Genomic DNA, 13731 nt, shown 5'->3' with positions numbered 1-13731 from the left:
TCTCTTGTAGTGGTAATGGAGTCTGGGAAAGATGCATTTAACCATGTCTCACAGACAAATATAATGTCAAATGTGGCTGAGCTTAGAAGGATGAGGAATTCATGCATTTTATTTGCAAGGCTTCTTGCATTAAGTAGTTTACATTTAAGATATGAAGTAGTGGGTCTGGCGGAAGGAGGGGGCGTGCATCCCTAATGTTGCATGTTTGGGTGATGGATATTGTGATGTGGGTTGATGCTCTTGCTTTTGATACAGTCCGCACGGTAATCAATATATAGATTTGTATTACCTAATTCATGTAAACTTTTGAACTCAGAACGTAGCTCCTGGGATTGTACACATTGCTGTAAGGTTAGATCAGGGTGAGAATGAAGGTTCTTATGTTGTTGTTCTTTGCGAGTGAATTTATTGAGAAAATGAATTTGCATTTGCTTGTTTTGTTTTTGCAAACAACCCTGAAGAGGCATGGGATCATCAAGCCGTCTTTGTTTTTAAGCTCAGGACCAACACGGAAAATATCAAGTATTTCTTCAGGGGAGATCGTTGATGCTTGATTTTCTCTGATGATGTTTCGAACATTAGAGAAGTCATCATTGTCATTGACCTCTAGACCAAATAAGATGGCATTTGGTCACTTCCGTTCATGCTCAACAGCTTCTTTGATGAGGATGGGGTATCAATATTTGTAGGATTTGTTTTTTGTGGATTGGGTTTTGGTTGCAGTTGTTGAGTAGAGATACGGTCTGTAATATATAATCAGCTCACATAGAATATCTGTAGAACCAGATATAGAAAATGATTCCAACCACATTTTATAGGAATGTATCTAAAGGCTTGTGAGAATATCGGGGTTCCCAGAGAGAAGATCTCAACAAATAACAATAGTGTGCTAACAACCCCCTTAGAAACAGTCTAATAAAAATTGGTAGGTATCAACTCACTAACTGAAGGGTGCTAAGGAATGGATTACTGTCAGGAATGAAACAGGGAAGATGGAATTCAAATAGCAACTTTCTTCACCATATTTCAAGTAGGCTCCTTCATAAATTGTGCACAGAAGAACAACTTAACCTTTGAAAAGTTAAGCTTGTCTCTTCACAGCACATTTCTCCTCAACATAGATTATTAAGTGCAAAACTGCTTTTGCAGTCCTTAAAGCTACTGTCACCGATTTGAAGATGAGCGTTAGCACCTTACGTTATCCAGAAAGATACAGAGCAATTCAATGAGAAATGATGATCAGTACTCATGCGGAGGAATTCATGCAGTGGTCCATACCACTCCTGGAAAATTTGAGTTCTAAGGCATGGTATGCATTCTAGTCCCAGGAGTTCTGTTAAATTGTATTCGGCAAGAAATCTTAAAATACATTAAATGGGTGGTCAATAATCACATAGACTGTATTAAATATAGATTGTATAAAGTTAAGATTTGGGGCCTGGGAAAAAATATATTCTCCAATGGCCATGCTAATTTTTTTGGAGTTGCTGTAAGTCACTGGCACTTACTCAAAAGCCAAGTGAAATCCTTGCTTCCAAAAAAAATGCATTTATCTATGCTTAAAAAGATGCATTTTTTATTTTTTAAAGCATTGATCCTTTAACATCTGCTAGGAATGTTAAACAATTAAGTATCACTAAGTGCTATACATAATTTATCAAATTATTAAATCAATGGTAGTTTTTATTTGTTCTGTAAAGTAGAAGTGTGCGTTGGACACCTGTATAGGACATCAACTGGATAAATCTACTGGCATATTGGACAACAACTCCTCTGACCCCCAGACATCATAGTCCTTGGATGCACTGGCTTAAGATGATTTGTTCATCTTGCTCAACCATGTTAAGCCTATTTTAAAGTTTTTATGAATTTCTCTTGTCAAAATTGCAGGAAATTGTGCCACCTATTTTCAAAAATTGTGGCCAAAATTGGCTTAGATGTTAATTATAATAATTATATAACATAATAAATACAATATAACAACACTCTGTAAAAATTATGTCCTAGTAATGAAAAATTGGTGAGAATGTGTATTTGAAAATATAGTTGAAAATAAACAGATTAAAATACTATGGGATTTCTGAATATAAAGCTTTGGCACATAACACATCAAATTTAACTCTGGTTAAAAAGAACACATGCATAATTGATGAGACAATACCAGAGGATAATAAATTAGAAGGCAAAGAATTGGAAAAAAAATCACAAGTATACAAATCTAAAAATAGAAACTGAAGGATTACGGCATAAACTGACCGTGGTCATCCCATACTGGGTGCCATAACAAAAACTTTGAAGGCACTTAGCAAATGTACCTATTGAGAAAATGTCCATTGGTCAATTACAAAAGGCCACACTATTTGGAACCTCACCTACACTATGCTGATACGTTATGACATCCTATGTTCTGTCAAAAGAACTTGATGCGAATGAAGGCCAACATCAGCTAGAAAACTGGCAACTGTGGTTTCACATTATTGTATATAAAATAATAATTCATTGCCTACACATGGCCCTGGGCCATGCCCATGCTTGCCCAATTTGACCCACAGTCAGCATCAGCAAGCTCCTATGTATCACTCTTCTGTCCCTTCCACCCACCTGATATATTTCTCATTCACAAGCAACTGTCTCTATGATCCAATTGCATCCTTCTTAATAATCCATTCTGCTGCTTGCATGCCCAACTTCTGTGTTTCTATGCTCCTCTCTGCAGTAAGAGGAGAGATTGGCTTTCCTTATTTTATTGGAGCGCAATTAAATTAGATTTCAGTTAGGCAAAAATGCTCTTCGTAATGGCTTGCCCGACTTTGTGACGTCAAACTGTACAAAGTTGCATTTCCTCTTTCAGGGAGCACATTTCTTCACATTTTGTCACAGAGGTCCAATTGGTCCTTGGGCCATGCAGAATAGTCTGCTTGTGAAAGAGGATATTATGAGCATCCTTGTCACAGCTATCCATATCCCAGCAAGTTCTGGGTTTGATTTCTGCAATGTTCAAGCTTTTGAGATTTCTAAAAAATTCAATCATTTTAGAACAGGGCTGTCAAACTCCCGGCCTGTGGGCTGGATGAGTCATACACTGGCCACACCCATGCCCAGTTTAGCAAAGGGGGAAAAACTCTCCATATGTCACATGACACCGCTGTGACGACGTGAGTTTGACACCCCTGCTTTAGAATAATAAAAGCTTCTTTCACTGAGATCCTTCTTCTGTTTTTTCTCCCCTTTCCCAACAGAAGTCAAAAGGGCTATCGAACCTTTGGTAATTGTGCAGTCAACCTTTCTACAGGTGCTAGAGACAGAAATTTGTACACGGGGTGGGGGTGGGATGAGGGTAGGGCGGGGTTGAGGCTGTTTTTCAATTGCTGAAAACTTTTCCTACTACCATGATAGTATGTACGTTGTGTAAATTACAGAGGGCTGATGAAAATGTACCTAAACCCTAGGAATTAAACTGACCTGTGGTATAACTGAACCCTTAAAGAATTACAGGTAGTCCTTGACTTACGACCACAATTGAGTCCAACATTTCTGTTGCTAAGTGAGACATTTGCTAAGTGAATTTTGCCCCATTTCACGACCTTGCTTGCAACAGTTCTTGTGAATCACCATCGTTAAGTTAATAACATGGTTGTTAAGTGAATCTGGCTTCCCCATTGATTTTGCTTGTCAGAAGGTCAGAAAAGGCGATCACATTACCTCAGCAGACTGCAACCGTCCTAAATATGAATCAGTTGCCAAACGTTTGAATCCTGATCATGTGATCAAGGGCATGCTGCAATGGTTTTACGTGTGAAAAATGGTCAGAAGTAACTTTTTAAAGTGCCATTGTAACTGAATGTCACTAAATGAACTGTTGTAACTCGAGGACTCCTTGTACTTATCCTGAGGTATAATAATCAAGCACAATCCATTTCAAACATATACCTGGATTTTTCTTCCTTTTAAAACAGCCATTCCTGGCTGGAATCTTCTGTTGGAATTCAGACCCTGCTGGCTGGAAATTCTGGAGCTGAATATATCTGAAAGGTAGGACTCTAGGGAATACTGTTTAAAGTCTTGCATACATGAGCTCAGGTATGTCAAACCCACATTTAAACATCCTTGCAAATAAATTCACTGGGAAAAAACCCCCACTCATATTTACTCTTATAAAGTGCATGTTCATCTGACATTTCAGGTAAATCTGACACATTCCTGTAAGTGATCTCAGTGTTTTATAGATTACATTGTTATTAAACCACAAGACTTAGGTAGGAAAAATAAAACAAATGTTGCATGTAAATATATTTTAATGTAACGATCTTTTAAAATGGAAAAATAACAAAATATAGCTGATTTCCTGAGTGCACATCCTTGATCTATCGTGGATACCTTAGATCAGGGGTATTAAACTCAAGGCCCAGGGGCTGGTTCCGGCCTGTGGGGTGCTTAGATCTGGCTTGCAGGGCCTCCCCGGAAGCAGTGAAGGATTGGCCCGCAGTGTCTCTGCGAGTGAAAACAGAGCTCCGTTGCAGGAGGCTGTTGTAACTGAAAATGGAGCTCGGGAGCCCGTTTTCTCTGGCAGAGCACTGGGGCCAACACAGACACCCCGACATAAGCAATGGCAAGCTGGCCACACCCACCCAGGCCATGCCTACTCACCCCCCCCAAGGTGAAACACAACCCTGATCTGGCCCTCAGTGAAATCGAGTTTGACACCCCTGCCTTAGATCCTATCATACTAGCAAAATCAGAACACAATCCATCCAGAGTTAAGCCTATTAACATACCAATGTCTTCAACTACCCGTGCATCATTTTCTCCATTTAAAATAAAGGGGAGAGGCAGAGAGCTGCTGCATTCTGTTTGGATCTTGGCCCAAGGTTTTATTTCTAGAAATCATATTGTAGAGGTAAAATACAGTCATTTTGCACTCTAGGTAACAAACTGTAGGTGTACAAACAAAAATATTCTAATTTTTATTGAAACATGCAGTGCAAGTATTACAGAAACAAACAAAAGTCAAGTCAGTATGCTTCAAACACTGTATGGACAAATTTAAAGAAAACTAATGGTTTGATCTGTAAATAATCAATTTCCTATATGATGACTCTATTTTCTAGATAATTACAATGAAGCATAAAAGAACTTAAGTAGTTACACATAGAAATTAAATGCTAAATTTTTGCAGCATTTTCTACTTAAGGGATGGGCCTAAGGCAATTTTGAATCCCTTCCAAACAATAGTGGGAAAATTACTATTCTCTAATGCCAAATACAACTTTACCAATGCATTGTCTTCTTCATGATATCTAATATTGGAACTGTATCCTTAATGTCACCATGACTTACTCATCATCCTAGGTATTAATACCACCCCAAATCACCCTCCCCCATTGGAATCAATAACATTCCTATCCAAAGATGTGGGAAGCTGCTTCTCTTTTTTGTAACCTTAATCCTTATTTACACATTAGGCTAGATAAAAGAAGGATCTGTCACTTCTAGTCAGTTCAATGCAGTAAATTATGCATTTGATGATGAATTTTAGGATTGCTGAGAAAATGGGCAGCCAGATACACACACACACACATATGACACACAAGATTAAAAAGAACCCAATACACAAGCCTGAGGATGGAAGATGAGATTCTGCCAAAACGTCGCTATAATAAAAGCACAAATATTAAGATGTGGAAAAATACTTGAAGAAACCTAAATACCATACATATAAATAACCGCAAAAACATAAAACGTGTGTGTGTGTGTGTGTGTGTGTGTGTGTATGTATGTATGTATGTATGGTATTCAGCTTTGTTCGGGTATTTTCCCACGTCATTATAGTTGTGCTTTTAAAGTTGTAGCAACGTTTAGGCAGAATTTCATCTGCCATCATCAGGCTTCTGTATAGTGTTCGTCTGTGAGTCAGACTTTCACAAAACCGTTTCTGTTTTAAATTTGGTGCTAGCCTACTGCTGTGCCAGAATGTGCCAGAGATATATAGATAGATAGATAGATAGATAGATAGATAGATAGATAGATAGATAGATAGATAGATAGATAGATAGATATAAATAGATAGATATAGATATATAGATATCTGACAAAATATATTTAAGCTATATTAAATGAAAATAGGCAAATATAAGCTAAAACTCAGCCTAATATTTTCAAACATTCTTAGTAAAAAGGAATTTTCATTGCATTTGGTAAACATGGTTTAAGGTAAAGGTAAAAGTTCCCCTCGCAATTACATGATAGTTGTTTTTGGCTCAAGGGGATGGTGCTCATCTCTGTTACAAAGCCGAAGAGCCAGCTCTGTCTGAAGATGTCTCCGTGGTCATGTGGCCCATATGACTAAATGTCAAAGGTGCACGGAACGCTGTTACCTTCCCACCAAAGTCATCCCTATTTTTCTACTTGCATTTTTATTTGCTTTCGAACTGCTAGGTTGGCAGAAGCTGGGACAAGTAACGGGAACTCACTCCATTACACGGTGCTAGGGATTCAAACTGCCAACCTTCCTGATTGACAAGCTCAGCATCTTAGCCATTGAGCCACCACGTCCCTAAAAATGTTTTAAATGTAAACAAAAACAGCAAATATTTGTCGATGATACCGGCCAAGCCTGTTCTTCATCATGTCAGATCCCTCAAGAGGAAACAAGTACTGTAAAAAGAAACGAAAAGTGGGAAACCTTTGAAGAAGGAAAGGCTGAACAAGGAAGAAGCCATTTTGATCTGTGCATAACCATTGAGTGAAACAAGTCATGATCATTTGCATTCCAGATACTTGTAAATGCAAATCCAGGAGAAAATTGCTCCAGAAGCATCCTAAGACAAGAGATTTTGTAATAAAGGTGAAAATGATGCTTTCTCCCCTTCATTTCACATTACTTTACAGGTAGTCTTCAACTTGAACAATAGTTAATTTAGTGACCATTCAAAATTACAATTGCACAGAAAAAGGTGGCTTATGGCTGTTTTTCACACTTATGATCATTGCAGCGTTCCCCATGGTCACATGATTAAAATTCAGATGCTTGGCAAGTGGTTCACATTTATGATGGTTGCAGTGTCCATGTGATCCTCATTGGTGACTTTCTGACAAGCAAAGTCAATGAGGAAGCCAGATTCACTTAACAACCATGTTACTAACTTAACAAATGCAATGATTCACTTAGTAACTGTGGTAAGAAAAGTTGTAAAATGGGGCAAACTCACTTAACAAATGTTTCATTTAGCAGCATAAGGTTTGGGTTCAATTGTGGTCATAACTTACCTGTATATTATTGACAACATGTTTGCAAAGATTGTGAAGTGGCAACAAGTAATATGCCAACTTCTATTATGTTCTTATGTGACCAACACCCTGGTGATGCTATTTTATGTTTCTAAAATGTATAGCCATATTCAGGGAAATCAAAACCATTCCCTGGCATTTGGTAAAGACTACCAAATCCAGATGTTAGTTTTTTGTCCCAGAGAAACATTTTATTTGAAGAACAAATATTTGCATGCGTTCAATTCATTTCATTTTCCTCAAAGTGGCATATGGATGGCAAAACTTTTCCTGAGAAATATGGATTGGTGAAGAAAGGGACATTATTCTCAAAGGGACATTTTATTCAATCCATGAAATCTGTTTTAATTGCGCACCAAGATTCAGCCAGAAATATTAAAATTCAGAAAAGCCATTCCCAAATGAATGCAACTTTATAGAAGACATGGTGGGTGAATTAGAAAAGGAGCTTCAGTTACAACAAAGGCCAGGGGAAAAAATTCACTGTTGACATATGCAGGAAGGTGCTGAACAATTGTAAACTCACCTGCTTTCAGGAGGAATTTAGACATTCTATTCGAGTTTATTTCAAACTTCATTTCTGAGTTTATATTTATTCATACCAGAAACTGGACAGAAACTCATGCATTTTTTTCTAGTAATACATATGAAATCTATCCTATTATAAGGGAGGAAACCAATAATAATCATTGCACAGCATCAACCATAGTTCTAATACATATCTAATACATATCTACATAAGTGATCTACAGATAACTAATCCTTGTTCTAGAGTTGCAGAACCTATTGAGTTAATTTTGGATTGGAGGAAACTGATTATGTACAGCCTGGATGACAGAAGAAAAAGCGGGGTCATGATTGAAACCTTTATGTATTAAGAATGTGAATAAGATTCTGGAAGGCAGTATTTTCAATATTAAGCAAAAATGAAGAACACAGGGGCACAGCCTCAAAGTGACAAGAGGAGAGTTCAAAAGTAATGTTAAGTATTACTTCACAGAAATAGTAGCGGAAGCTTGGGACCAACTTCTAGTCGAGGTAATGGGTCAATCATCAGTCACTGAGTTTAAACATGCTTGGGATAAACACATGTCCATTATCTGACAAAAAAATTAAAACATAAAAAAACAAAAACAAATAAAAAATACCTCAAAGGGCAGATTTGATGGACCAGTAGGAGTTTTTTCCCCCTGAAATCAATTTTCTATGTTTCTAAAGCCTAGAACCCTTTATTAAAATAGTAGTACTGTGTATTGGAAAGAGTAAAATGATTAGATGTCTTGGATGCTAAAAATATGTGGAAGTGTGACCTATTGGCCACAGAATGGAGGGATCGTAGAAAAAAATTCCCTGTAGTAGAAAAATAAAATATGGATTGTTTTTACTTACAGTGACTTACAAAACTGAAATATGAAAAATTCTTGACATGTACTTTCTAAAGAATAAGTGCTACTATAATGAATAATCAAGGTTTTAAAAAATACGAAGAATTTAAGAACACATTGTTTCATTAAAATTTGGTACTTCTATGGCAGTAGTTTAAGGTTATTAATTGGCATTAGTATTGTCTGCAGTAATTATACTTCTATACAAATTAATACTCTGAAGGTTGGGAGAATGTAAAGATTAAAATGGAGAGAGGGACTGGTAACTGGCAAATGTAGTATTGCCACCATTCTTCCTGTGTTTTGGGTTTTGTCCAACTATATTTTGCCTTATGAGAGAAATTAAACAAAACTCTACATAGTGCAACATATACATGCTTTACCCTGTGATGTAAAATTAAAGGTTTCCTTAAATTTTATCTTAGGTAGCAGAGAACATTTGTTATTCTGTCTCAAATAGTGAAGTGTTTTGGAGCAGCTGTGGAGGATGGAGAAAACACACCATGAAACACGCCAAACATTTTATATATTAATAGGTAATTAAACTCCAAATAAAGAATACTTTAACCTTCAAATCAGCGGAATCCTTATTATATAAAGAGAAATAAGCAAATGCCTAATTATATCGATATTGAAATATATTTGATTCTCAAACTTGAGAAGTTTGAGATGGCATTATAATCAAGATAAAAGCAAAATAATCACACATATATAAACACATATTTTATTTAAAATGACAATGGCAATGACAAATGAAAAGTAGGAAAAATTAAGGAATGATAGTAAAATAAGAAAAAAAATCAGACACATCTTGATATTATTTTCCTCCAAGGAGATCGTGATAATTTTCAGCAATTTGATCTTCATAAGAGATCTGTTTCATAGTCCAACGGGGATTTGAATCAATCCTATTTGGATGGATTAGATTTATATTCTCACATTCCTCCAGCAGCTCAAAACTACTTGCTTAACAAAATTTCTTTGCTTTAGGGAGGGACTGGAACCTTAGCTATTATTTGCCACAACATCCTAAATATTTCAAAGCAGACAGAAGGAAGTATTGGTGACTCAGCCTTCTTCTTTCCTAGCCTCTATAATAAAGTGAGATACTATGAATTCCAGAAGTTGTCCTTGGACCATAAATCTTGTCCCGTGGGAAATTATGAGGTTTCATTGTCCACTTCATAGAAGGTACATGGGAGGAAAAAGCATAATTACTTTCTCTCTGCATAGATGTAAATACAGGACAGGAAGAAACTTTGATCAATGGGAATTGAAATGAAGCTGTATATTTAAAAAAAGTACTTAAAAGATATTATTCTGAAATGAATGTGTGCATGCCTCCTATCCTTTGTTGATATTGAGTTCACTTTCCCTCTTTGCTTTAAAATCTGTTAAGTCCTGGCCTCAGCTATGTATTTACTGCAGAATACATATCCTGAACATTTTGGTAACATTTCTCAATCTTCCCTAAAATAAATAAATTCAGACGCTATTTTAACAGAAATTAGTATTTACGGAAAATGAGGCATACTTTGATCTAGCTGTGGTTTTTACTAGTTTGTTTTTAACGTGAAAAAACTTTGAGAAAAAAAGATACACTTTAATGCAATTTGTACTAGAAGCATTTCATTTTGTGAACATAGAGCTTTAGACATAAATAAATAATTTTTTTTTTCATTAGTTTAGACTTGTGAATTCCCTAATGTGACTAAAGAGGGTGAGTCTACTGAACTTGCAGAGATTTAAGGGGAAGATCAAATGCAAGCTGGAGGAAGGGAGGGAGGCTGGAATAAATATGCAAACTCTGCTCCCAGCTGTATATAAAACTCGGGATTGTACTATTGGGTTATTGTTTTGAGCATGGTTGTTTTTCTGCACACATTTCATTACTTGGTTAGATAAGGATGTTACCTAGCCTGCTGCTCAGAGAACCCTAAGAACTCCACATTTAAAAGTCTCTTCAGAACTGGGAAGCTGGAGAAGGCAACATTTCCAATTACAGAGGGACTTCATAATCCTTCTAGCTCATAACTCATAATAATCCATTAAAATAACTGACAACTAACTGAACAACCGTTCAGGATGACAAGTACTTTACACTGTACCATTTATCTTTGTTTTATACTCATAGAAGATTTGAACTTTACCTACACAACGCATGAAGTGATGCTATTTTGACATCTTAACTTAATGTCAATCAGCTTGATTATATGACTCCGAAAACTATTTATGAGACCAGAGAACTTTTAAGACAACCTTTTCCAGACTGTCCCCTCTTCTTAATAAGCATCAGTTATGCAGGATGAGGATTGTAAGAGTTGTAGTCTAGTTATTCTGAAAGGCACCAGGCTAGAGATAATTTCTTTAAGAATTGTTATTGTAGGAAAACTGACTGGAAGCTCTATTCTAACTATTGACCCTATGTGTTGCAATAAGTAATGAATCTGAGAATAAGATCTTGGCTATATCTCAGCTGCTACAGGTCCCATGCACATGTAGTAATACTCCTAAATATTGAAAATATCTACTGAAGCAATAGCAAACTTTACCCTGGGTAATTTTCAGCATACTACTGTTTTTTCTCTCAAACTTTTAGACCAATTGGAAGATCCTAGAATAGGAAATAACATTCTGAAGATCAAAATTCAGGGACACTTCATGAAGTTATTCCCAAGTATGAGGAACTGAGAGAAACAGATTAAAAACAAAACAAAACACCAAGTCCCAGGTTCTTAATCAACCTGAGCCATTTTCAGGGAAGGTAAAAAGTTGCCAAAAGAATGGGAGATGGCTGGCTGGGGATTCTGGGAGTTGCAATTCAATGCATCTACAGGATACAGATATTAGGAAAGGCTGCATTAGCATCAGTAAGCATTCTTTGGAGAGCAAGAGACTATAGTGTGATCAGAAAGATATAATGGGAAGGAGGCAACACAATCACTTACATTATTGCCCCGAAGTAGAGCTGGTAAAAAGATAGAAGGAAGGAAGAGAGGAAAGAGAAGAGGGATGGAAATGGGATGGAAACAAGACAATGGAAAGAGACAGCCCAGGAGCCTCCACAGCCTCGACATGCAGCCCAGCACTCCCACAGCCTCCAACCCCCACTCCGGCACTAGTGGAAGGAGAGAGGAGGCCAAAGGGAAAAAAGATGGTGCAGAGGAGGGGAGATCGAGGACTAGGGACTCCCGGCAAGGACGTTAGGAGAGAGGCAGGCAGGAGAAGCGGGAAGAGCAGAAGCAGGGCAGGCTTAGGATGCGGGACGGCTGCACCGCTGGGCCGGTGCCAGCCGCTTCTTGGGGTGGGTGGGAAGAAGGAAGGGACGACGCAGAAGCCCCGCCCGCCAAAGGAGAGATGCGGGGAAGCGGGCGAAGGGCAGGACTGGAACCAGTCCCGGAGGAGCCGGTCCGATCGGGATGGGATGGAGGCCGCGGAGATGAAGGGGAAGGAGAGGATGGAGAGATGGCCGTGAAGGTCCCGCTGGCGGCTGGTCGGATGGAGAGGCCCGGCGAAGCAAGCGGGCTAACTTCCGCGCTCACCGGTGTCCTGCTCTGCCAGGAAGGCATCCTCCTCTTTCCTGGAGCGCAGGCAGCTCTCGGGGGCGATGGCGCTGCCCGTCTCCTCTTCGGGCAAGCGGGGGAAGCTGGTGATGCTCATATAATCCACGGGCGAATAGGCGCCCAGGCTGCTCTCCTGACTCGCCTCCTTCTCGGCGGCCCCTGCAGCCGGGGCCACCGCCGCCGCCGCCATCCTGCTTGCGCCTCCTTAGCCAGGCAGGCGCGTTGGTTGGCCGGTTCAGCCCAGGCTCCTGCTCCGGAAATGACTGCCGGTGGAGGCCGGGCCAGCTCGCCAAGAGGGGAGCCGAGCGAGTGTCTGGGGAGGAAGCGGAGGCGTGCGGGAGGGGCGGCCGCTAAAGGCCGCCGGGGCGGAGCTTGGGGTTCACTGGCCGACTCGCTTGGCCTGTTGCCCCGCGGGCTGCGCTCTCTGGGCCGTCTCTAAGCTCCGCGCTGATGTTTCAAGGAGGAAAAGGGGAGGGATGGCGGAGATGAGAAATACCGGCACCATCGTGAAGCGTAGTTCCCGCCAGCCGACACTTTTTGGCTGACGGCTGGGCCTGCAGCCTACCCGGTCTGTTGTATCGGGTTGGAGAAAAGGTACCTTTCCCCTTCGTTCCAGCAGATAAAAGAATTATAACATCTCTAAATAAAGCATAATTTTTCTTCTACCCATAGTTCATCACTTAGATAAGGAAAACAAGATCCAAATACTACAATCTTCGTTAGCAGAAATCCAGCAAGAGCAACCAGATATAATTATTTTCTTCTTTTAACACTGGTTGAAGAAGCCAATCTTACAAAACTTCTCTCGTTTTAAAAAGATATTCTTTAACCTATTCAGAAAAAAATCTTAAGAGGCAATTTGCTCCTCATCTGTTTCAAAATGAAAATCCTTCAGAAGTTTAAGATTTCTTTTGAATTGTCACTTCTAAAAATCTCCTAAATCTTAGCAGAGCTTTATTTAAAACAAAAGAAATATTCGGATCAGTTTCCTGGTTTAATATCATCTTTGGGGAATGAGTTGTCCATCAGATCCATTTAAATTCCTTCAAAATAATTTCACAGACATAAAGTTTTAAAAATCAAATTTACATAATCTTTTAAGGAGGCAAAAAATCATCTGATGAATGCAATAAAATCTTGCCAGTCTGGAAAAAAAAATCCAAAAATGTGATTAAAATGTAACCCCCGTCGGTGTCTACAGCTGGGATCTCAATGTTGGAATTTGCTGTGGAGAAGATACTTTCATTGTAATTAAGAGAAATCCAGGCAGGCAGAAAGTTCTTTGGGAACTAAGTTGCTTTGTGGAGGCCAAGCTCAGCAGAGGCCACATTCTTGACTTGAATTCCAGGCTGGACATTGCTTTGGTAAGCAGCAACATTGGACCTCTTAGTTGGTTCCAAGCTGCTCTCCTGTTGACCCTTAAGAGTCCACAAGAGATATAGCCTATTCTGCAATGAATACTTCTTTGCTTCCATTTGTTCTACACAATCCACGTA

General features: G+C 38.9%; 1 protein-coding gene across 1 annotated transcript in view; it reads right to left on the bottom strand.

Annotated features, from left to right (window-relative positions):
* GGT7 (gamma-glutamyltransferase 7) overlaps window positions 1-12511 on the bottom strand; it is a 41916-nt gene extending 29405 nt beyond the window's left edge. The window contains exon 1 of the mRNA XM_026697623.2: window positions 12215-12511. Within this exon, the coding sequence (XP_026553408.2) occupies window positions 12215-12425 (211 nt within the window). The 5' untranslated portion in view covers window positions 12426-12511. The remainder of the gene's footprint in view (window positions 1-12214) is intronic.
* Window positions 12512-13731: the final 1220 nt, after the last annotated feature.

This window comes from Pseudonaja textilis, chromosome 3 (assembly GCF_049901715.1).
Source record: "Pseudonaja textilis isolate UNSWEBS1 chromosome 3, rPseTex1.2, whole genome shotgun sequence".
In the NCBI taxonomy this organism is placed as follows: domain Eukaryota; kingdom Metazoa; phylum Chordata; class Lepidosauria; order Squamata; family Elapidae; genus Pseudonaja; species Pseudonaja textilis.
Note: the sequence above shows the minus strand (reverse complement) of the source record. Positions and strands in the feature narration are given on the sequence as shown.